This window comes from Ruditapes philippinarum, unplaced genomic scaffold (genome assembly GCF_026571515.1).
Source record: "Ruditapes philippinarum isolate M1 unplaced genomic scaffold, ASM2657151v2 ctg303_1_1_1_1, whole genome shotgun sequence".
Lineage (NCBI taxonomy): Eukaryota > Metazoa > Mollusca > Bivalvia > Venerida > Veneridae > Ruditapes > Ruditapes philippinarum.
The window spans coordinates 33,507-60,248 of record NW_026851603.1 but is presented as its reverse complement, the minus strand read 5'-3'; the positions used below and the strand labels follow the sequence as shown (position 1 = coordinate 60,248).

General features: G+C 30.9%; 1 protein-coding gene across 1 annotated transcript; it reads right to left on the bottom strand.

Annotated features, from left to right (window-relative positions):
* Positions 1 to 8,734: 8,734 nt before the first annotated feature.
* LOC132758236 (hemicentin-1-like) lies at positions 8,735 to 17,357 on the bottom strand. The gene is made up of 10 exons (XM_060749826.1): positions 17,046 to 17,357; positions 15,729 to 16,016; positions 15,192 to 15,482; positions 14,587 to 14,880; positions 13,828 to 14,133; positions 13,402 to 13,680; positions 12,525 to 12,818; positions 10,048 to 10,350; positions 9,559 to 9,855; positions 8,735 to 8,852 (listed from the first exon to the last, which is right to left on the bottom strand). The coding sequence occupies exons 1-8, from the start codon at positions 17,119 to 17,121 to the stop codon at positions 10,184 to 10,186; spliced, it is 1,995 nt and encodes a 664-aa protein (XP_060605809.1). The 5' UTR covers positions 17,122 to 17,357; the 3' UTR covers positions 8,735 to 8,852; positions 9,559 to 9,855; positions 10,048 to 10,183.
* Between the last annotated feature and the right edge of the window lie 9,385 nt (positions 17,358 to 26,742).

Genomic DNA, 26,742 nt, shown 5'->3' with positions numbered 1-26,742 from the left:
TAGCACAGCGGCCTAGAGCGTTCGTACTTCGTTTATTAAGATCGAATCCCTAACGTTGTGGACTTTGACTTATATTCAGAAAAACCGTGTTTTTGTTACTAACTAGATATAAATAATCAATCAACATAAGTGTGCTTTTTTATAGTATTCACATATCCATGATGAATTCTCATCATCTCTTTATATACAAACACTTTGGAACATATTATAACTGAAGTGAGGTTTATAACTGCACCGGAACTGTGATTGACTAAGATGAGTTTGCGCTCCTGCTTCCACATAGGGTCGAGCAAACGCATGACCTCAGAAATACCAGCAGCAGATCTACAGCCACCATCTGTTGTAACAGGATTTTTTATCTTCACTTCTTTCATTGTAGATGAAGTCGCAGAAGCACTTGGTCAGCATAACACTTCCTGAGAGCTCACTTTCATCTGCTGTAGGCATGGGTGTCACTTGAAATTCATCTTCAGTCATTCTCGCTCAGTATCTACGTGACAAGAGTTGTGAAACTTCAAGCCTGTATTCTATGGTGAGTTCCTTGCTTAAACCCAGCTAATTTCTTCTTTTGGTAGCCTCGCATAATTATACAGCAGTAGTGTATAGTCCGAAGGTAAGTTGTTCGTTGATGAAGAGTCAGGAAATGGGTCAATATGTTTATACGGTAAATGGAATTTCTGCACAGGTGAATTTCAATGACCCAGATTTTGCCATTCCTGGGTGGTAGTTAGTAGCTCGGGTAACAATCTGTAGAATGCTGTGCATTTGACCACATTGACTAACCGGCCACCTTGGGAGGTAATTATTAGTGAGTGGCACTTTTTCTCTGGGCATAACTTTTGAACAAGTTGGCTTATGATGATAAATGAAACATCATTTAAATGGTAAAAGCATGCCCTTTCACGACATAACCTGTTTTACAAAATGAGAATTTATAAAAATTATGTAATGCAGTTATAGTATTATGTAATATGACAAAAATTTGATACATCTTAAGAAATGTGTATTTATGTAAGTTTTAAATAATATGTGAATCACTGATGAGATTACTTTTTATTTGATGAAAATCATCCAAGTTATAAAACAGTTATTATAATATCAATTTTAGTTGAAGAGTACTTTTAATTATATAAGATGTGGCCTGGCTTCTGAGTTGAATAGAACATATGGTACACAACAGGCTGTGAATTGATCAGTATATGTGATTAAGCCTTGAAACTTTACAAAAGTATAAAAAATAGCATAGGAATGGTGTATGGCAAATTTTATTAAGACCAGATGAATATTTTTTAATAAATAATTTGGAATAATTACACAGTTATTTCCTTTCGTTGACGATAATAAGAAATAAATCCGCATAAAAGAGTGCATATGTTTAAATGAATAATTGAATGAAAGAGATAGAAAAGACATTTTCTGACTGAATACATTTCAAATAGCTAGTACGAGTACATGTCAACTTTTATCCACTTTCAATGTGACTAAGTATTTTCGAGTCTTTTTCTGCATGACAGAATCCACATGGTCCTGGCGGATTACTGAAAACTGTAATACGGATGTTTATCGAACTGAATTGTGGTGCAAAACAGCCGCATGACCCCAAGTTTGCTAGAGATTGACTCTTTTCTTGGATGATAGTGTGAGCACATGCGACTTTGAAACATACCCTTTTCGACTATATACAACAATACAACATACATGTATCTATTCAGTGTTATAGTCATATTAGAATGAACAAATTATCATATTCGCATTGGTAGGATATGGATACGGCACTTGTTTTAAAGATGTTGGTCACTGATTTGTGTCTCGCGTCGAGTAATAATGATAGTTTGATATAGTTTATGATATGTACGATAATAAGCCAAGCAACAGTAGGAAATACTTAAAGTGACATTATGCCCACCTAAGGGCACAGGTAAAATTGTAAAAAGGTTTATATTTTGCCATAATTTCTTTCAGTGTGTTTTTTATTAGTATACTCACACGGAAGTTCCTGTACAAATTTATCGAAATTCATCAAAACATTTATAAAAAGAGTGGGACAGAGTTTTTTTTTAATTTTAGTCTAATTGATAGTTTATCGTAAAAATTTAAAAATATTCTAACATCACGTGTGAGCCGGTCACATAATTTCACTTAAAAAATATCAACAAGTTACTCAAGGTGAATGTTTAGCTTCCAAATGAAATTATTGAATACTGGTCAGGATATATATATTCTCTAGACACGGTGTTGAAGTGAACTGATAAAACAGTAAATTCTGTCATATTCAACGTTTCAACTAGATCTGCGAATACGGAAAAATTGTCCTCTCTGCCAAGGCTATGACTATCATTTCCTAATATCTATTGTACTCATCTTGAAGGTAAAACTATCTTGTAACAAAGTTTACATTTTCGTGCAAACACGTGTTAGCTTTTGGACTAGTAAACTTTTTACCGCATGAGCATATTGTAAAAAATAGCCGTTTTCATTGAAAAGCCTCCTATTACAAGTTCAAACTGCTATGGAACTTTGAAACATGCTTCAATGCTAATGAAACTTGGCACAAATATTGACTGGACCATAGCCTCTATAACGGCATACTCCATTGTGAATTTTCTGTTACCATGGCAACGGGGAAACGTCTCAAAATTGCATTGTTTTTCCCATCAAACTCATTTCAATGTGCTGCAACTTCTCAATGGATTTAGAAAGAGTAAAAGGCTTTTCAGCGTTGGTTACTAGTTACCCTAAGGTTGACTTGAGGCCATTTTTAGCCTGTCACATGTCCAAAACTTTCTTGGCGATGAGGGGGACTGCCGCCCCGCCTTCCCCCCCCCCCCACACACAAAAAAAAGGGACCACATGCCCCTTCTGGCAACACCTGTACCATTTTGATGGTTGGCGGCGCCGAAAAAGTGATTACTTTCTTAACAACATTTCTAAACGAAAAACGGTGTTTGGGGCCTAAATAGGACATTTTCGCCGTTTGAAGCCTCAAAGGGGGGGGGCAAAAATAACCCGTCAAAACACGTCTATAATAAAAATATACAATTTTCAAATTGTGTCGCACGTAACTCAAAAAGTATTTGACCTATAGTCATGAAAAATTTACCTTACAAAAATGTTGTCGCACCTGTGGATATATTTAGTATTTTAAGAGTTTTTGCCCTGGACTTAATAAAAATTCACAATTTTCAACTTGTATCGCACGTAACTCAAAAAGTGTTCGACCTATAGTAATGAAACCTTTCAGAAATGTTGCTCAGCATGTGAAGTTGTGCACCTGGGTATTTTCGTTTAGGTTTATTTATTATTTGTAGAGTTATTGGTTATTGTCTTTGACGTAGTGAAAATCTGCAATTTTCAACTTGTTTCACATGTAGCTCAAAAAGTATTTGACATAGGGTCATGAAACTTCACAGGAATGTTGATCAGCATATGAATTTTTGCATCTAGGGTTTTACCTGTAAATTAATATGTTTTGTCAGAGTCATTGCCCTTGACCATGTGAAATTTTGCGATTTTCAATTTTTGTCGTGCGTACCTCAAAATGTATTTAACCTAGAATCATGAAATTAACAGGAATGTTAGTCAGCATATGTAATTGTGCACCTTGGATTTCGCTTGTGGATATATCCAGTATTTGTAGAGTTTTTGCACATGTAGCCCAAAATATATTTGACCTAGAGTCATAAAATTGACAAAAAAATGAAGTGCGTGGGCACCCGTGTCCTTTGGACGCATTTTCTAGTAATTTGGATAATTATCGAGTCCATTATTGACATATTAATCTTAAGTTTATTTTGATTGTGAAAATCTGCATTGTGTTTATCAAATCCGCAAAACAGTGATGTAATTCTTTAAAAAAAAACATTGTTTAGGTTGAAATTTTCTTGCATAAGATTTCACTCCATATAATTGTCGTATTTTATGGAAAATAATACGACAGCTTTCAGAACAACTTTACATAAAAAGCCTAGGGGAACTTGTGCTAGGGAAAAGTAATTGTAAGATTTTTTCCAAGTATCCTTTTATGTCCCGATTACGGATTATTAACTGCCGAAAATTAGTTGCTCTCATTTGACCCTTAAGAAGGGTATCACTGGACCATAGATCGGCTACCAATCAGATAATTTTGACCGTCTTAGAGGTTGTGCAAGTAAATCATGTTATCACGCGCTGTCGTTCGCGACTGGTTAATAAGTAGATCCTGCCTACGCCTATCAGTTTAGACTTTTAAGTAACGGAAATACTTGTATTTTAAAATTCTTACTAGAACCTCAGGTGCTCAAATGTCCTGGGACTTCAAACAGCGTGTATTTTAAGTTCCAGCTAGAATAGAACTTTTAATGATTTCCATTCACATAGTATTTTAAACAAAGCAGCTGTGTGGATGTTTTATTTAGTATTATAATATTTAGATTAAAGATCCTGTAGCACATTTTTTTCATGGTTTTATTTCATTAATATGATGCTCAAATTAAAATTTGTCAATAATGTAAGTTCCAATAAGCATTAATTTTAAAGATATTACCCAATTTAACATTTCAAGTAAATAAAGGGAGGTAATTAGAAATTTATTTTCTATAAATTCTAAGTCAAATTTTCCAATAAGAAATAAATGCATGTTATTTATTCGTTAAATATTATGTGCACAAATATTTGCAGTACACATTTTACATATTCTTCGATGTTTGAAAGTTGTTTTATTTGCATAATTATATACATATATAATTTTTTCAAGTGTAGTTAGGGTCGCTGACTTGTGATTACAGGTCCCTCACCGCTGTAGGTTCGATCCCCACTCGTGCAGAAATCTTTCATATGAGGTGGCTATCCAGCTGGCTTACGGAAGGTCGGTGGTTCTACCCAGGTGCCCGCTCGTCTTAAATAATGCCCGGAGGGTCTTCCTCCACGAATAAAGCTGGAAAAAAATATCGGCGGGACGCTCTAGGATGGCCCGACTTGAGTGTACGGTCACTTATATGGGATTTCCGGTGGCGACCTTAAATAAACGCATTAAAATAAAAAGAATACACACAGTTACAATATCAATCACAAAACATAACATGCTCTTTAAGCTATACACATTATCAATTCCATAAGTTTTCTTTATTTAAATGCAAAATGTCACTTTATGTGTAATGTTTTTTTTTTTCGTTTTTTACATGATAAACAAAATGTCAAAGAATACATGCGTTTTAAAGAAGGAGCCAACAAAAGAATGTTCACTAAGTGAAGACTTTTCATTTTAAACAGTTTTGGAAGAAATAATGTGTTCGTAATAACCATTCAGATAAACGTAGCCCTAATGCAAGATGCAAAAAAATATGAAAACGCATAGATGAATATAATCGTGCACGCAAATTAATAGATGAACAAACAAATAATAATACGGATGTATTTAACAATATGCAAATTTAGTGGATGAATCAACTGTTAAATTTCTGGTGCCTTTTTTAATTTCTATCTGCAAACAATAAAAATGTTATATAAAAAAGAAAGATAGAAAATAGTGTTTCCTTGAGATTCGAACCTGCAACCTTCAATGAGTAAGTGAAAATCTTAACTCCTTGTCAATGAGGCTAGTGAGGCATATGCTATGTTAGTAACTTGAAATAAATGTTAAAGTAAGTGCTAAAGTATTAATATAAGTAAGTCACTAGCTTAATATACATGTATGTACGGATTTTACAGCATCATTACGTTCAATGGTGTTATTTGTATTTTAACAGTAGATTCAATAGTAATGAGGGGCTATATTTCTTAGACTTATTTACTCAGTATTATGCAGACGCTCAAACCTGCCTCTACACTGATTAACAGTAATTTACCGAAAGCGTCTGCATAACCCCGAGTAAATAACACATTATGTCGGCAAGTTGTCTTAATGCATAGTTTTAACTTAAAGAGATTTATGATAGGAAGCCTAGGGATCTAGGACTCTTATTACATGTAATAAACAAGGATTTAGTGACCTACATTTTTATACTATTCGCCAGTCTCCTCTCGATATGCTCTGATTCTAGTCTCTTTGTCTATGTTACCGGCAAATACTAGACACCGGCAAAAATTATCAAACGCTTACTGGCCGAGCCCTACCGATGTTGAAGTAGATATCATAATTGATTTTGGTACAAATAAATAAGGTTATATTTTCCAAAAATGTATGTTGATCACTTAATGTGTTTGTAAAATGATAAGCTAACACAATATTATATATTATAATGCATACACATGCAAGTCTAAAAGTAACATTGGAATATGTTTCATTTTTATAAATGACGGATAAAAAAACAACAATAAATTCATACAATCGTGGAATTAAAAATATGATCTTAATATGACATAATAATCTTTGAAACATTAAATTTTCTTTATTTCATTTGCGGAACGCATTATGAAAAGAGACCGTGAACATTGGAATATGTCACAAAATACAATCTATGTTTTATTTTTATGATATTAATTTGAAATGTGTATAAAATTAATATAAAAACTGAATGGTTCTAGAATTATCATTTTCATTTCTTCGTTTGATTTTTTTATTCATTATTCTTTAAATGTACTCAAAATAAATACACAAAGCAGTCACAGGAACAAAACTTTTCTCCTTATAAGGAATAAAATTGTGATTTTCTAACTTGACCAACGTGGGTCAGGTTAGAGCGTTAAGGTTTCACAATTGCCGTCACAGTGAACTCTTGAAACGTTAATATCATACAATATTCACAATATCTGTTATTGTAACTTCCAGGGTCTGACTTGTTGAAACCTACTCCGTCTAAATTTCGTTCAACATATATAGATGTATTTACGCTTCAAACACAAAATATATAGAGGTTATACATAAATTCTTGCTTTGACTTTACTTCTAATTTTATTTTTATTTTAAATTTTATATATTTTTATTTTTTAAATTTTTAAATTGATGTAAACTGAAGTTTCACTTTCTTTGTTTCTTTGTCACTTTCTGGTCCTTGACAAATAAGTAATAAAATATTTAAAACAGACTGATTTACTTACTGACTTTTGTCTTTAAAAATAGTACAGAGGATATTTCAATCAGCAAACTTAGTTCACTAACCAAATACGGTACCTTAGTATTTTCAGAGTTCATTTTTCGTTGATGAAAATGATATAAGCAAGGATCTACAGGTGCACGTTACAAAATATATAAATATATATTTATATAATGTTATTTCTAAAACACTAATCACCCTGCGTTGCAATCGTTACACCCACAGTTACATAATCACCAAAGTTATTGAACCGTCCGAGATATTTAACGGCAAAAACTATATAGTCAATATTGACAATAATCAGCAAATAAAAGATGTATAAGAATGTATGAGCGAAAAGTAAAAAGATGTTTTAGCTTGTCTGTTTTTAAGAAAAATCCAGCAATTATGATCGCTTCGAAGTTGTCGTTGTCGTCGTCATCATACACAAAACTGTAATGTAGCCAATTATTCAAACCATTTTAAATGTATGAAACTTGTAATACTTGCTTATCAAGACAAAAACAGATGCAAGACATTAGACTTTATTTTCTATTTTGTCAGTATTAACTTTGACGTAAAATAAATTAAAAAACATAGAAAATTACAACAGGAAACATAAAAACAGTTACTATGATTTTTTTAAATTTTATATATTTTTATTTTTTAAATTTTTAAATTGATGTAAACTGAAGTTTCACTTTCTTTGTTTCTTTGTCACTTTCTGGTCCTTGACAAATAAGTAATAAAATATTTAAAACAGACTGATTTACTTACTGACTTTTGTCTTTAAAAATAGTACAGAGGATATTTCAATCAGCAAACTTAGTTCACTAACCAAATACGGTACCTATAAATTTAAATTAGTATTTTCAGAGTTCATTTTTCGTTGATGAAAATGATATATGCAAGGATCTACAGGTGCACGTTACAAAATATATATAAATATATATTTATATAATGTTATTTCTAAAACACTAATCACCCCGCGTTGCAATCTTTTAATCTAAGCTACTTTACATCTGACACAAGTTAAAGTGTTCCTGTTACTTTTAACACACACAAATACAGTTTACTCGTAATTTCAGCAGATGTTTAGCAAGTGAATGTGTAATTACATAGGTTTATTTTACATACATTTAAGCCTGCATACATTATTTCAACTTAAGCACTTCTAGATCATCATTATTTGTGTATTTCATTTCAGATGACAAACATATTCCAACATCTATAAAAAGCACTTACAAATATTTTTTTTTTATAATAAGTGTTGATCAATATGTAAAAATAGACATGTAAACCTTACCTCCTGTATCTCGTTTACCGGCATTATTTTTGTTCTTCCTGAAAAAAAGTTTTAAAAGATCAGTAAAGATCAGTAAATACAATGTGTATTGAATGATAACTGGTTATAGAATAGTTAAAATACATTATGCTAATTCTTTCGCTATCAAAATCAGTTAAATTGAGAATAGTTTACCATGATGTGACTGAACAACATTTAACTATTTTTTTTACAAAATAATAAAGAAAAAAATGTCATGTATTTGTATTTTGATTTTGCCAAATGAAAATGAAACGTTCTTCACATTATGACTACTTTATCTAACCACCAATGAAAAGCGAAACATTTAAATTGTTTGCATTTTTGCGATGCAAGTATGAATAATTATATGCATATTTTACGTCCTTTTTTATACTGCTTTAACAAAATTTTTTTCATTTCTGATGACGGCCGAGACTTACCTAACACGCCTATAACAAAACAAAAAATAGTGACCAACGTTATTGTTCCTGCAAATGTACCCACGCCGACACCGACGAACGTTCCTGTACTTGTTTTATGTACAACCGGCGCGTTTGCTATTATAACACAAAAGAAGTACGCAATTTAATCTATGTATCTTTGAAATCAAGCAAAAGAAAATAACAAAGTAATTTTATAACTTAATTTTATAAATTTATAACTATAATTTAGGGCTATTTAGCACCGCTATGCATCAAAACGATACAAGTAATTTCAAAGCAGTGGAAAAAAACTCGATTATCCGTTAAACAACAATATTGTGATGTAATCTTAGATAATCAAGATAATAATAGGATCAAATAATGAAAACGATTGTCAGGAGCGACATTTTTTCAGATAATATAAATTGATATATCAGTGAATAGCAAGTGTCAAAGGCCAGTAATCATAAACATATATTTGTGTAAAAATGTTAACTATTCATGATATATATGTTTTATAATCTTTGTAACGATGTTTGGTTGAATTTGAATGAATCTTTCAAAGTATAAACAATATCTTGTTATGAATGGTATTGAAATTGCAGCATAAACATGTTTTTACGTAATCTTTTAGATTCTTTTTTAAACATGAAAAACATGTTACGCTTTGAAGCATACTAATTGGTATGTACATGTAATGTGTCATGTATATTAGGCGGAAATACTGATACAATAATAAAAGTATTTAAAATATAAGAAAAAGAAAAGATTCACTTCAATTTGAATGTAATTTTTACGTCTTGGATAATAAAATACTTGTCGTTGATGATTAGTAGCTTACCGTTTGTTGTTTACTGTAAAGTTCTTGTAAAAGAAGAGTTCCCTTTTTTATTCCTTGCAAACATTCTTATATTATAGGTTTTAGAACTCAACAAGCCACTTAACGTGTAGCTCATTGTCTGTTCATTTGTATCTTGAACATGAATACTTTGCCACTTCTCTTCATGATTGAGTTGATATAACAAAAAGAAAGTCTGTTGAAAGCCGCCATTAAAACCTGGAGTCCAAACCAATGTTACTGACGATTCTGTCATTGATCCCGATTTGTACGTTAAATTGATAGGCATACCTGGCTTATCTGTAAAAATACAATTAATATAAAGAATGACTATACGCAAACAGGACATTATTTTAAATTAGCAAATCATCATTAATCATTATTTAGTAACGTTTAATATTTAACAATATTAAATTTATAACTTCATGATACATACACAATAATCAATACCAGTTATTCTGAAAATTATTATGAATTTAGACATATAGTTACCCTCTGCTTGCAACACATAGTGATGAATATACTCTCCTATGGTGTTTGACACTTTGACACTGTATTCTCCAAAATCTGATCGTGAAATATTTCTAACAGAAAGGCTAGAATTTAATCCAGTTGAGAATATTTCAAATTATTCATCATTTCTTTCGATTGCTATATTTTTGTGGAACCACATAAATTCTGTTTTATTTTCTTCATCCAAGTATTCATAAGCAACAAAATTCAAAGTCTTGTTGGTATATTGAAAAACTGCGATCTTATTGGGGAGTATGCTATCAAGTGACGGTCGTGGTGAACCTGGATTTAATACAATACATCTTACTAGAAAATTTTAACCAAACATTCATTCTATCCATATTAAAGCAGGAAGATTATAACAAAAAAAAGGATTAACACGTGAATAAAACAATAAGTTAAAGTGTAAAAAACACCTTTTGCTAAGTTTTTATCACTCCTTCCTCACTCCTACACCCACATTTACATAATCACCAAAGTTATTGAACCGTCCGAGATATTTAACTGCAGAACTACATAGTCAATATTGACAATAATCAGCAAATAAAAGATGTATAAGAATGTATGAGCGAAAAGTAAGAAGATGTTTTAGCTTGTCTGTTTTTAAGAAAAATCCAGCAATTATGATCGCTTCGAAGTTGTCGTTGTCGTCGTCATCATACACAAAACTGTAATGTAGCCAATTACTCAAACCATTTTAATGGTATGAAACTTGTAATCCTTGCTTATCAAGAAAAAAAAAACAGTTGTAAGACATTAGGCTTTATTTTTTATTTTGTCAGTATTAACTTTGACGTAAAATAAATTAAAAAACATAGAAAATTATAACATGAAACATAAAAACAGTTAATATGATTTTTTTGTTTATTTGCCTTTTTTAGGGGGCCGTTTTTACTTGCAAGTTGAATTTTCTTTATATAATCTTACTCTTCTTGAGCCGGTCTCATTTTATATTATAAGACAGATATAAAAACAAACAATTGGTTATGTGTTATTCTCATTCTCATTCACTATTCTTAATAATGCTTCTAGTTTCGTTATGTCACTGGCAGTCCGAAAAAAGCATTATTTTAATAATACCATAAAAGAGGATTATTTGAAAATTATTAAACAAAGTATTTTTATTTTAGAACACTTTACATTTCCCTACATTCTAAATGTATTTTGTGGCTGTACGGACATAAGGACATACAATATAACGACTGTATCCTCTCTCTCTTTATGAAGCATAAAATTCATACACTTCATAACATGGCAAACATTATCAAAATAAGCAGGAAATGACAGCCAAAAGGATATCTTGAAAAGACGGGTAGAAATATTTAATTTCATAAATTCGTAAATAAATAAAAATTGTGTATAAGCGTTATATTGTGAATCTATAGAGCTGCAATTGAAAAAAAACGTTAATTTGAAAAGATGAAACGTTGAAATAGTGTATTTGCAAAATTTTATCAGTGAAGTCGTGAAAAATGTCCAAGCGGTTTTTGTACTAACTATAGTCCTGCATTAAGTATTGTTCTCGTGTAGATATAAATGTTCCGTGTCTTGAATAATAATGCACAGTTTCAGTACAAACGCGAAGTAGGTCGATAGGCTTGAATGATTTACTGCCAAGTATTTGTTTTAAGAATATTAAAAGACGTATTAGAAGATATCTTAAAACCCATTTAGCGGCGATATAATTCCATGCTGTCGTTTAGTTTATTTACAGTTGATGTCAAATAATCTTAAGTACATGTACTTACCATTTTGTGTTGTGCATATAATGCCCTGCGTATGTTTAACAGGGGAAGTTGAAATAAAAACGTGTCACGGTGTTACCCCAGTGCTTGGGTTGATAAATAATATAATTATTATATAAAACCGCATGTAAATTATTCAAAAGGGTGGTTTGCTATAAGATGAAATATGAATATCTTATATTAATAATGAAAAAGGTAACAGAAAGCCATACACACGGACTTTCATTTATACGAGCTGATGTTTAATCAAAAGTTAACAGCTTGTAGAAATCAAAATAATTGTCTTCAACTCCTGACACTAGCTGATTTGGTTTAAAACCACAAATTTAGAGTAATGCAAAACAATCCAATACAGTTGTTCTTACTTTAGAACACCGATAAGTCAAAGACATTTAAAACTTCAAAATTAATAGGTGCATTCGAGAATGTACATGTTAGATATAGTTAAAAATATTAAGTGTATAACTCTTTGGTTTCAAAGGTCCAATAACACATCTTTATACATTTAGATATATAATAAAAGGAATGCAGCGCACCATGAGATTTACAATACAAGACCCCAGAAAGCTAAACTATACAATAGGAATATTAACAGTTCAATCGGTGAGCGAGTCCTTCCAGAAACAAATATTAGACTCGTTATAGTCAAAGGTAAATGTACAAAAAGAAAATAAATGAAAGAACGTATTAAGCAAAGCCGGTTAAACTTACATTTGACAATTATTGTCAGTTCTGATACTGATGGTTTATCCTTTGTGTAGTTGTTTCTGCCTTCACATTTATATTTGCCTGCGTTTTCGTACGAAGCATTATGTATGCTGTAAAGCAGCACATTTCTGTTTATCACAGTCGATATCCTTTTTCCACGTTTATTGTATATAGATAAATTCGAGGCTGTGTTAGCTTCTGCTATACATTCTAATGATACTTCATCTGTTTGATTTACAATAAACGTTCCACTTGACTTGTTTTTTATAACAGTAAAATGTTTGATTTCTGAAGAAACTGAAACATATTATTATAAGTCAAGATAAAAAAATCATTTGTTGTCTCCCTAAATATGTTTAATACATTTTCGCTTATTAATTGACAAACTACACACCACGGTAGAAAAAGCGGAAGTTGTGCCGAAAGTTTACTTTAAATAAAAAATAAGTAAAATCCTTTGCTTCTCATAAAAGGAAGGCTTCAAAATCTTAAATGAAATATAAAATATTCAGTTTTTAGATTTAGCATTGATAAAAAGGATAAAATACATTTTTACTTTTTCTGATGAATGGAAAGGTCAAGTATGCTTATGTGTTACACAGTTTCAACTGTGATTTCAATACAACGACTTACTTCTCTGTGAACGTGTACTCAGTTCGATAGTTATATTTTTAATAGATAGATAATAGTGATAGTAAATGACAATTCACTCTGTGTAAACAATAAGATCTGGTTATAAGTGTTTTATTTGGACGTAAATCTTGGTAAATAAGAACCTCAAATAGTTCACATGATAAGCTTGCGTTATTCACGCCCTTCCCATAAACATATAATAACATTAAGTTGATTGATTTCGACTATAATAACAAAGTATACTTACAAAAAACATTTAGATGTATTGTTTTGCTTCTTATGGTCAATGTTTCGTCACCAATTGTTGGAATGACTGTACTTCGTAAAGTGCAAGTATATTTTGTATCATCTGCTCTAGAAACGTTAGTTATAATCAGTTGACTATTCTGCCAATTCTTGTCATCACTTATTCTAGTCCATGACAAACTATCTTTAGTTCGGTTTCCCTTCTGGACTCGACATTTAACCTTAAGGTCTGATCCTTCGAGAATACTTATGTCGTCCAGTGATAAAAGAGTTGATGGATCTGCAACCGAGTTTTAAAAGACTTTGAAATGATTAAAAATATGAACGCATGCAGGTTGACACATTTATGTTTTGAACAATTGCATTCCTCAACGTTAAATATATTTGAAATATCTACGAAGAAAATAAATATTTATTTCATACGTACACATTATTTCGAGAGACAAGCTGGAAACGTTCAATCCTTGTTCAAAGTCACCAAAAGTGCGTTTCATCCGGTTACTCGCATAACACGTGTAATTCCCGGCATCCTTTCGGCTAATATTTGTAAATTGGCGTATACGTCCTTGTATTTGATCATTGTGGCTATCCCAAATGTATTTTGGGAGAGGTTTTCCTTCAGAAAAACATGTCATATTGATGTTGTCTGTTTCTCTTAATTGTATAGTTGCTGCTGCGATGTTTAATTGTCTCGTTCCGTTCGAAATCGTGATCGTAGGAATGTATGGCGCATCTATGAATGTAATAATGAGCATTCACAGAAATATTTTTTATTATGTACTGACACTATTAACTAGTTTAATACTATCATTATGAGCATATCAGAAAACCTAAAATAAACAATGTTCTTTACTCAGTGACTTTAAAATAAGTTGGAATGATATAAATAAAAGAAAGTTTTTTACTCACGCCTTTAATAATGTTTTTAATAAATAGAACACTTTTATAAACATGGTGAAAATTTAGGTTTCTAACAAGATATGTTTAAAAAGACATAAAAACTGAATATAATGCCGGCCTAGCTTAAAATAAACCTGTTTATGGACAGTGATAGTTGAAAAATAAATTATTTATTGATATGACTAATTATATATATCATTTGTCTGAATTACTTCTTTTAACAATTTGATTTAAAATTGTGTTTGAATCAATTCATAAATACATATAATATTCTAATAATACATACGTAGAACCCTGATAAAAAAAAATGAGGCAGATGTCGATCCTGTTCGACGTTCACCGACTGTTTCCTCCATTACATTGCTTGCATTGCATGATTTGTTTGTGTCATATGAAATAGAAGTAATCTTTAGAATACCGTTGTCATCATAGCTGTCCCACTTGTAAGTAGGTAGTGGATTTCCTGATGCATTGCAATGTACTGAAAACGAGTCTCCTTCTATAACGTCTATCATATTTTGAGTACTGACCTTTGTTCCATTGCTATATTCATATTTGAAATAAGGATTCCAAGGTGGATCTGATAAAACACGATATTTCATATTATTGACTTCATTTTTATGCGTGTACGCTTTTTATTTACAACTGGATACAACAATAATGTAAAATAGCTTTTTTGTAACATTCTTACATTTCTTAACAGATCTGTATAATCATTGTTTGGTCCAAATTTGTATCAACAAAGTCTTATTCTAATCAAAATGATATTTATTGAGAATAATTTTATTTAGAATTTGTATGAATTTATGGTGCTTTATTAAGTTTAAATAATCTGTTAGTCATCTCAGAAAAAATGTATAAAGAAAGTGAGGTGTAACAAGTTATACATACACAACACCTTTATTGTAACAGCAGATTCATTATGTCCATCTACATGTGTACCATTCTGTCTAACCATTCGATTTGTTGCAATGCATTTAAACATCTTGTCTATCGTGTTGTTAATTGTAACATCCAGTATTTGTTTCGTTTTGCTCAAATCAGCTGGGCCTGTCCATGTGTAGTTTGAGCGTGGGTTGCTTTTACTTTCGCATTTTACTTGCACGGTTTTGCTCAAAATAACGTTAATAACGTTTGAGACGGTTTTATTGCTGATGGTCATTGTTGGTTTGTTTGGAGGGTCTTAAAACATGTATGTCAAAATATTTTATATAGATTATTGATAGTATTTATCAAGATATTACATAGTTATAATGAATTAAAGCACGTTTTGAAAAATAAATAAATACTAACAATATTATCACTTTAAAGCAGTATTGGTAATCATCTTCAGGATTTTAAATATTTTGTTACTGACGAACGTCTTAATATAAAACAAAACCATACACTATGTTATTTATCTAATATAATTTGGAAATTAAAACTTACAAAGAACATCAATCATTACAGTTGTAGTTTGCGTTGTTCCAGACCACGAATGATGTGAAATACAAAGACAAGATGACTGACCACGAAAACCTGACCATGTAACAGTACTGAAAACTGTTTTGTCTTCAGTGGTAATAGATGCTGGTTTACTGTTATAGCAATTCCATGTCAAATTAGCTAGTGGATTTCCGCCATGTGACGAACAAGATAAGTTGCCAAACTCAGATTCTATAAGTGAATATTTTTCACCGTCTGTGAATCCAATGATAACAGGTTTCTGTGGAGGATCTTGAAATGTTTCATAAAATCTTTTCAATTAAATATCAAATAATCAAAATTAACAATAGCTATAAAAGCGTCATTAATGTCTTTTAACTTTATTTAACAAATACTTCACTATTACTTTACTTAACATTTTAGCAAACGTTTATAATACAGGCATTTTAGTACATTCCTCATTTAGTTGTATCGCTGTTACAACTCGATTGAACAGACAATTTGAATAAACTTTTTATTAAATAAAAAACAATTGCAACATCTTAAAGTTTCGAAACAAGCTTAGGTATCTTTCTTCGCTTAATCAGTTCTTACAATTGAAAAAATGTAAAAAATCCCTTCCCCCTAAAAAACAATATGTATGTCATGCTAAAAACATACTCATATCGCTAGTGCTTTGCGTTTTATATACTGCGATCAGTCTGAATGTTGTTGAACCGGGAAATTGATATTTCCCTTTAAAAATGTGTTGAATGGTTGCATGTATACAGATTGTTTATGGTCGAAAAACATGGAAATTGCTGACGCAATAGTCTTTCATTTCTTTAGTAAATTCAATTTGTCTGTAACAATACAAAAGAAAAATGTTTTTGTCTTGATTGCTATTTAAGCACATTCTTGGTTTTTGACCGTTTGTACTTGAAGGAGATCATAATTTTCAGACCGAGGACCAATCAATATCTAGAAGTTATGAATTAATTTCCAGCTATGTACGCTTTATTCCCGACTCCACAGTTATCGATTGTAGGTTCTATAAATTTATCAGAATATTACCTTAAATTTTCTCTTATACTTATAAGCATATGTGAGCGTTATCTTTTTATCAAAACTCATTACAATGAAAAGGACAAATGTCGGAATATATAGGAAATTAGTAATTAGTAATGTAGAAAATGAATGGAATGTTCTAACCATTACAAACAAAAGATTTTAAAAAAACATCTTGTAATGACGGCTGTTTCTAAGCAATTAGAAAAATATCCATATTTTAATAATATCATTGATAAACATATTTACCAATTCTTTAAAACAAAGACTTACAAGCAACATTCAAAGTCAATATATTGCTACGAACTGCACTGGTTTCGTCGTCTGTCCACGCTTCACATTTCAACATCCAATTGCTAATCGATCTATTTGGGTAAAATTGTAAGGTACTTTCGACAACTACAAGTCCATCCTCGCTATCATTGAGTATCTGTATTGACGAATTTACAGTTATCTTATGTTTAACGCTTTTATTAGATTCAAAGAGATACCAACTTACTCTTGGTTATGGCCGACCAGTTGATGTCTTACACTTGATTGTTTGTCGAAAATGCTCTTTTATGAAACTAGAACTTGGTCCAGTAAGTACTACAAAACAGCAACTGAAATAAAATCAAACTAAAGATGTAATGAAAGGATAACATAGAGAATTACAAATGCATATTTTTATGCATTTACAATCTATTTAAAATCAGCTTCTCAGTTACGCTATGCACTTCGATCTGACTACCACCAATAGGTTGTCGTTTTCTCGTGATCTTTCAAGCAGCCAATCAGTCTTATCAGTTTTGAAAGCGACACGGTTTCTAAATTTAAACCCCGGGAAAACCTAAAACTGAGGGGAACAAAACACTTCAACGGCCAGACATATCACTTTCAAATTTTAAGACATTTCACCCCTCAATCCTCACTTTTTCTAGGGTAAATATTTAAACAAGAAATACTCATGTTATTTGTTAATTACCTTTCCTCTTTGTATTTTTGATAAATATTTAATCCAAAGTAATTTTTAATATATCGTTTAAAGAATTGGGGTTAAAAAATTATCATGCATCTAACATAAATTGGCTGACAAACTTCACATGATAGATATAGAATAAGCTATAGATACAGAATAAGCTTTTTTAAAAAGATTTTACCAGTATATCATAAGAAATAATACATATTGTAAATATATTTTTAAATAGCTTATTCTATATCATTAATTTGAAGTGTATTAATCCTATATCAATTTAGATGCATGATAATACTTTAATCCCATTATCTTTAAATACATGTATATATATATATATATATATATATATATAATATATATATATATATATATATATATATATATATATATATATATATATATATATATATAATTTTAATTATGTTTTATTGTTATTTTAATTTATAACAGGTTTTATTTTTCTCAGAATGTGAGTTATCTGAGACCTTAAATTCTTAAGCTCAGGATTTACTGTAAAAAGGTTTTTTTAGTTTTATTTTCATCGAAATAATAACGTGACGAGTTGCTAGCTCAGAGAATACGTGTTTATTTGCCTATGTACTTATAAATCCCCATGACTTGCCGCTATCAGTTTTTTGTGCTTTTTGATTGCTACTGTAAGTCTTAAAGTATCAAGAAAACAAATATGGTTCTTTGACAATGTTACTTTCTATCTTTTATATCCGGTATTTGTAAGGTTTACTTCAGAATGTAATGTTATCAACTTGAGACATTATACATTGGTTTATAATGTAAGACAACTAACATTGTCCATGAAGCATGGTTTTATTTCGCATAATTTGAGATGGATAGGATCTTTTTTAAACTATAAAAATCATACACAAATTATTAACAATATTAACGAATATTATTAAATGATATTGGAATTAAAAGGATAAGGGTGGAGTGAAATGGATAAGGAACGATGGGCTGTATGGAAAGGAATTACTTCTAAGGAAAGGTAGTACTTCCCGTAGACAACAAATTACAATTTTGTTTTTCTTTACGCTGATTTCAGACATTTTGGTCACGTCTCGAAATTCAACTGGTTAAATCCTTAAAAAACTTATCACTCATTTCCAATTTCTCTCGCAAAATAATCGACTATTTATACTACGTGATTTCTGAATCAGCAGTTAAAGAGAAAAAAATCTTTAGACTCACAGTCCGAGATCAATTTCCAATTACCACCGCTATATTTCGCCCTTACAGTGATATTAAATGAATCCAAATCAAATAAGTTTTATCGGTTGTCATGGTTACAATAAACGATATAACTAAAACATGGAAATTTCACAACTAACTCTTCAAGTGTCACATTTAATACAATAATAATAGTTGGTGTTTAATCATATTCATTTTGGTGAAAACGGTAAAGTACTAACTTACCTTTTTCTAATATTTTAACAGTATTACTTTCTCTGTAACGATCCAAACATTCCCATGGAATATTCAGGTATTCTTGCTGTACACGTAATATAGTTACGGTGAAAGATGTATCAGATGGACAACCAACTCTGTAAATGTTGTCATCAGCGAAAATTCCATTGCCACTACAAGTATTATCTTGATGTCTTATTGTTGTTGGTGTATACTGGTTATTTACATTCCACTTCGTCCCTGCGACATTGTTGTAACCAGTATAGACCTGTGCAGGTTAACGTTAGGGCCTCGTTTATATTGGCGTAAGCTTTGGTCGGAGTTAGAACTATGCTTTGACATGATATACCTTTTATAAAATAATGATAATATGTCAGTTAATGTAATGTCTGGATAATATTTTATTCTTTTTATTCTTTTTAATCGTTAGAATATCTTCATGCCAACCGCATATTTATACGAACAGTTTGAAAGCGCAATACCTAAAACTCATTTATGATAAAAAAGATGTTCATTTAATACATTTGGAAAACCGAATACTACTAAAAATTGTCTTTGCACTACACAGGCCATTCTCTGCTAAATGCAAACACGATGGATAACAATCCAGCTAATGTTTCATCAAAGGAAAGGAGATAGTGTGGAAAATATATATACCACGGAACACTAGAATGTTTTATCTTCGATAGTTTTTTGTAGTGTGTCCATTTTCAATTAATGCAACCCCACAATAAGCTGCATAAAATCGACATGTTTTGTCTCGCCCACGGCTTCGACATTTTTTTCGGGTATAATTTAACCCTTGGCTTGATTATTTATGCAACATTCATATTACATTTTTTCATTTATACATTATCTTCGGACAAATGGCAGTATATTGACAATCAGATGCAGCTCTACTGACAATGGATGCAAACAAAAGTCTGTGTCGAATACTAATTGTTTATAAAGAGAATTATTGACTAATTATTGTACTTACCATGAATAAAACACATAGCAGAAATACTTAAATGGAATATCCAGTTCGGCATTACCGATGTTTAGCATAATACTAAGTGAAGATATTTATTGACCTGAAATGAAGTATTCTGTTTAGTTTGACCTGATTACATGGTGTCATAACACTCTTTCATTTATATTAATATGTGCTAAAGAAGTGCTACCAATTTATAAATCATTTATTAAACGGTGACACAGGCAAAATTTTCATCTCTTACGTTTGAATTCTTCATTCATTATTCTGTAAATGCCCTCAAAATGAATATATTAGACGGTCAAAGGAACAAAACTTTTCTCCATATAAAGAATAAAATAGTGGTTTCCTAACTTGACCCGCGTGGGTCAGGTTAGAGCGCTAGGATTTCACAATAGTTGTCACAGTGAACTCTGTAAACGTTAAAGAACATGTCAAATGAATGACTTAGACTTGTTTCAATCATACAATATCCACAATATCTGTTATTGTCACTTCAAGGGTTTGTTCAAGTCACCTGACTTGTTTTAAAACTATTCGGTGATTCTATTGGCGTCTAAATTTTGTTCAACATATACTGTATATTTACGCTTAAAACCCAAAATATATAGAATTTAAACAGAAACTTTAAGAAATGCCATTTAGAGTGATTTGAGTACATAAGATCATTTTAATATTTTTGTCATTATTTAGCCTGAATATCCCTTTAATCATTTATGTCGGTTTGTATCACCAAAAAAGGGGCATCTGACAAATTATTACTAGAATCGAAGAATAGCAATGAATAGCTATGGTGACATTTTTCTGTTTTATTTTATTGTTTTCAAAAACCGTAAGACAAATTAAACAAATTTCTCATTACTATTTCTTCAAATTGGGAAACCACACTCAAATTTAGGTCACATATATAAAATGCAAACAAATAGATATTGTTAACATTGACGGTTAATCATCTGACCTTTGGATAAGTAAAATTTTAAAACTCAAGTTTAGATAACTCGAAAATAAAGTCGGTGACACCAACATTTTTGGCATAAAAAATAAACGAAAACTGCTGTTGATAATAGTTTATAGTATCTGCATGTAAACATACCAGTTTTATTGAAAAGCATAATAGATATAAATAAATATAAATAATGCCAATTGTCACATAATTATTTTACAGACAGCATCTCTGGTAAATTCGCTTCTACAAATTACATATCAATAAATTAATCAAGTTTTTTGTAAAATCAATCTTGCGTAATCTGTTGATTTTAAAAATAATTAAGGCTTGACAACGAGTGTAATGTTAACTTTGTTGATTTTCTATGTGCATAAATAGAAGAGGCTTTAATGTTATTATTTAACTGAAGCGGATTGATTTTGCCCGTCTGGTATGTGTTTGTCTGGACAATAACTTTAAAATCATTGTGGGGTTAAAAGAAAGTATACATAATTAGTTAAAAAAAGCAATAAGAAAACTTGCATTGCCCCAAAACCATTATTATATCTTCATTTCCTATTTTTATACGCCCGTTTGAAAAAATGGGTCGTATTATAGTTTCCTCCCTGGCAGGCGGGCGGACTGCGTCCAATTTTTGTCCAGAGCATAACTCCTACACCCATGAAGGAATTTCAATGAAACTTTACAGGAATGTTTACCATTATGAGAATCCGTGTCGTGTGCATAAACCAGGCATCTAGGTCAACGGTGAAGGTCACACTTAGAGGTCATTGAAAACCGTTTGTCCGGATCAAAACATCTACATGCACAAATGTTCACTATTGTGAGGCCGAGTGTCGCGTGCAAAATTTAGGTCCCTGCAGCCAAAGCGAAGGTCACACATAGGGGTCAAAGTTCAGATAAAAATATGAAAGTGTGTATTGGGAGCATTTAGTCATTATTTATTGAGGGATTGAAACACAAATGGTCATTATCATGACAACTGGTGTGAAACATGTAATTTAGATTAATATATGCAAGGTTAAGGCCACTTAAGATGATATCCAAGGTCACTAAAGATGATAAAATATAGAGATTTTGTCCAGAGCATATCTCCTACACATATAGAGGGATTCTATGAACCTTATACAATTGTTCACCACTATGAGAAGCTGTGTCCCGTGTATGAACCAGGTCTCTAGGTCAGATGTCAAGGTCACATTAAGAGATCAATGAAAAACGCTTGTCTAAAGTGTAACATTTGATTTGTAAAGTTTCAGGTTAAAATTTTGAAATGTGATATTAGAAGTTTGAAAAATAAACTATAAGGTAAACTAGAAGTGTCACACATAAACCTTAACACTTCTGACCTTTGATACATTCAAAAAGTTTGTGACTTCATTCAACACAGTGTTAATATCAAATTACTCACTTCAAATAGTACATGTGTATGCACCAAAGAGGAAACCAGTTTAAAGTGTGAAATATTAAATATGTAGAACATAGATTCAGTTTTAAAGTATTGACCTTTAAATCTTTAAAAAGTACTGCGTGGCATATATAGTTTAAAGTACAGTTATGAACTTTGACCTCTGAAGGTAGACGTATGAAGCTTATAGCATTGTTGAAGATAAAGGCCGTGGGCTTGTTGAAAATTATTAATGTGAAATTTAAATGCAGAAGATACAAAAGTTAAGTTGAATTGTAGTTGGTTAATTATTGAAACATTAACAAATATTTACTTACTTTAAAAAGTATCCTGATTGATAAAGCACAATAAGTGTGTATACATGCACACGATTTCATAACTTCCTGATTTAGACGTTTTGTTTAAAAATCTTTAAACCTGTACATGGTAAACTAACAACGACTGAGCGGAAGGTCGTTACTTGAAATAATCATTTACCAAAAATGTTGGTTTAATAATATTAAATAAAAATTATATCGACAATTATCCAAACATGAAAATGAATACATCCTTGGAAAAGTACAACCTTAAATACTTTATTTTGGACCAAATGCATTGGTGTAAAATGGTATTACGTGCGTATATTGAACTATCGTTCAACCCAAATGAATTTCCCTCGTATTTCAAGGTTGCTATTTAGAACGTGATTGTTTTGTTATGCGCATTGTTATATTTTAGATTCACGCTCATTATGAAAAGAAGCTTTCAAATGTCAGTCACGATGATACTGACCTCAATGTGGGATAATCTATATGTAAGGCGTTGTAAGGCTTTTTAACAGTTTACAAAGATATTTGTAAATCGAGGAACCAAAAGGTTTTTGTTGGTTATTCTTTTCTGATACAAAATTCATTTATGCTGATGTCCCTCAAATTGGATCTGTACTTTGTCCTCTTCACTTTTTAATTAATGTTAATGACATTTCTGAAAGCTTACTTAATTTGACTCGTCTTTTTGCTGATGATAGTTCTTTATCAGTAACAAGCTAAGATTCTAGATTTATAGAAATGACTCTAAATATTGATCTTAAACCTATTACTGAATGGGAAAACCAATGGCTTGTAATGCGTAATCCTAATAAGACAGAGAAAGACCATTATTGTACTTAAGCACTATTCAGCTTAATTACACTCAACACCACAGGCATTTGGGGTTAACCTTAAGCGATGCTGGAACTTGGCATGAACAAATTAATACTATAACGGAATCGGCGTCAAAATTATTAGTTTATATGCGTTAATTAATGTTCAAATTCAATAGAACAACATTAAACCAAATATTATTAATAATATATAAAACTTAAAATGGGGAGCTTCCAAGTTATCTGGACATTTTTTTCCCAAATTTTGTAACAGAAAGTAGCCATATAACCTTAAAAATGACGATAATTACGTTACAATAGCACCGTGCACAGAAGTTTTTCTAGATCATTTATACGCTCAGCAATTTTGGCATGGAATGGTCTTGATAATGATATACATGACTCGCCTTCCTGAAATGAGTTCAAAAACAAAATTTAATGATGAATTCAAACCCACACTTATTCCTATGGAGAACGATAAACATCTGTTTAGTACCATGCATGTTAAAGAAAAAGGTGGAGTAATTTAAATGATGATTTGTATAGAAATCACTTAGCAGACTCACTTGTTTGTGAGTTTTGCCATATCGAGTAGAGTGCCGAAATTTTTTTTTTTTAATTGTTAACCTTTTGGCGTTCAAAGACTCCAACTTTTTCACTTCTACCCGACCTTTTAATCCATTAAAATACAAGTACTCTCTTTATGGAAAAGAAAGTTTATTAGACGAGGAAGACTTTTTTTTATCTCATGAGGTTCAAAAATATATAAAAAAATAACATAGATCTAATAACAATAAATAAGTACATGTACATGCAATTGTAAAATTAACAATCGCTGTCCCATTTTTTTTAATTCACTTATAAATGATATATTTTTATAGCCATACAAACCATTACATACTGCAAGTGAAGAAAAATGATTTAAATTCTATATTTAAAAATCGATTACAAAATGGTCAATTTCTCTTTTTTTTTTGAATTTAATGTCAAATTCTTTTTGCTACTTTATTTTTGTATCCGTCTTAATATGTGTTATTGCATATGCGTATAGTGTTTAAACATGTTTACATCTATATCTTATAACTCTTAAAGGAAGGACAGTTACTAATCTTGCCAGAACTTGATGTTCAACCTTTTTGCCCTTTTTTAAAAATGTTGTTATTTGAATATAATGTTCTTAAATTGTATTCAAATAGCAAAAACAATATATTATTTAACTTATTTCACAACATTGAGCATATCATTGACAAATTTTTCTGTAGTTTTCATTTCAAGTTAAATGACGACATAAAATAAAAGAAATGGATTGCTTCATATTATACATATTATAAACTAACCCTAAGGTTTTACGTCGCACCAATACAGTTGAGGTGCTAGAATCATAGAATTTTGCTGTAACAATTCAACAATCGCTATATGTGAAATCTAAAATGATTTTGAATATCTACATCTAGTTATTATGCGGCACAAACGTTAACTTTAATGTCTGGAACTTAGTTCTGAATTGTATGAGGAAATCGCCTTACGGTTATTAACTATCTTGACTAATAAAATAAAAGTATTAAATATAGAAAGTAAACAATAAAAGACAAATTATCGTAATTCACTTATACTTGTAAAAGAGGCATTCTAATTTGCTAAATCTGGTAGACATCACGATTCCATAGAGATACGTTTAGGCCGACAAAAGTTAGTGGAAATTGTCGTTTTATCACGGCTTGCTATTTTAGACACAAACAAAATGGCTTTAGCAAAGAAATGTTAGTTTGTGATTGAATATTAAAAATATGTTTAGTTTTTTTTGTTTTTTTTAAAACAACATTTTTTTAACAATATGTTTTGAATTTCATGTCTGATTTCAAAATATACGTATTTATCTTACGATAATGACGATAAATTTTGAAGACTTATGTTTCGGTCAATAAATAATTTTTCGGACCTGATTACCTGAAAGACATATCATCCGGAAAAAGAAATGATTTGTCCGAGGTCTGAAAAACTATTCAGTTCATTTTCAAAGTAAATAATATTTATACTTTAGAAACAATTCTGTTTTTAAAGAAATTCGTTGGATTCCGAATCTCTCCACGAAGATTGGGCATATTTATTTATTTTTGACTTTGGTGATGTGGGAGTTAAGTTTGCTGTCAGATTGTACTATATGGAGAAATTGATATAAAAGTTACTTTTTCAACGTTTGTTATAATTATAGCCTGGAATAATATCTTACAGTAAGTTATTCCGGGTGCATAAAATAATGAAATATTTGGAACTTTATTAAACGGTCTCTCGGAACTTAAAATTGCACATTTGTTGTCTCCCCCACCCCCACCCCTGCTAACATAAGCGGCAATATTTTAACAACGTATTTCACCGTAAACTCGGCACATGTGTTCACGACGTTTACATTTGGTTATGTTATGATGACTCTCGAATACAAAAAAACTGGAAGCAACCAAGTGTTAAGCTATAAAAATTGAGAATCCCTGAATTTCAAAGTTTTATAACAATACAGTCTTCTTTAAAAACAGATATTCTTATTTCTGCTTTGCAGTAAAAAATAAAATATCCTGCAAAATATTTGTGTGGGAAGGAAAGTTCTTTTGTGTATAAAACCTTATGTAAATAAAAGCAGTGCATTTTCAGATTCTTTCTCAATATAGTTAAGGAAACGAAACGTACTTTTTCGTTCGATGCCTGGAATGCTGTATGTTTTTGTTTTTCAATAATTGACTTTATGTATAGAAAAAAGTGTTTTTGACAGTTTTCTATGTGTATACAGGTTTCTAAGCCTACAATGTAATACTGGAACAACAAAAATGATTGTATATTAACTTATATAGTACGGAAATAAGTTTAGGACGAAAAAAAGAATTAGCCCTCACAAAATTCGTGTCTTGGCGAATTTGTTTATGTAAGGGGAATCACTGCTTATAAAGAGTTTGTATACCCGTTTGCTTCTGTATTCTCCCCGTACATGCAGGGTATTTTATTACGTAATCCTGGCTATGAAAGTAGTGCCTGTCTATTTTTTTATTTTTATTATTGTTACTGCAAACACGCAGTTGTCACTACGCGTAGAGTCTGGAAGAAAACGGAACTGATATGTTGTCATTTCTTTTATAATCCTATTCCAAATTATTCTTGCC

Coding starts and splice junctions, on each gene's coding strand:
- LOC132758236 (XM_060749826.1), bottom strand. CDS start 17,121: ATGTTGAAATGTGAAGCGTGGACAGACGACGAAACCAGTGCAGTTCGT. Junction 16,017..17,045: donor ATTGACTTTGAATGTTGCTT/GTAAGTCTTTGT, acceptor AAACATTTCAAG/ATCCTCCACAGAAACCTGTT. Junction 10,351..12,524: donor ACTGACAATAATTGTCAAAT/GTAAGTTTAACC, acceptor TATTAAATCCAG/GTTCACCACGACCGTCACTT.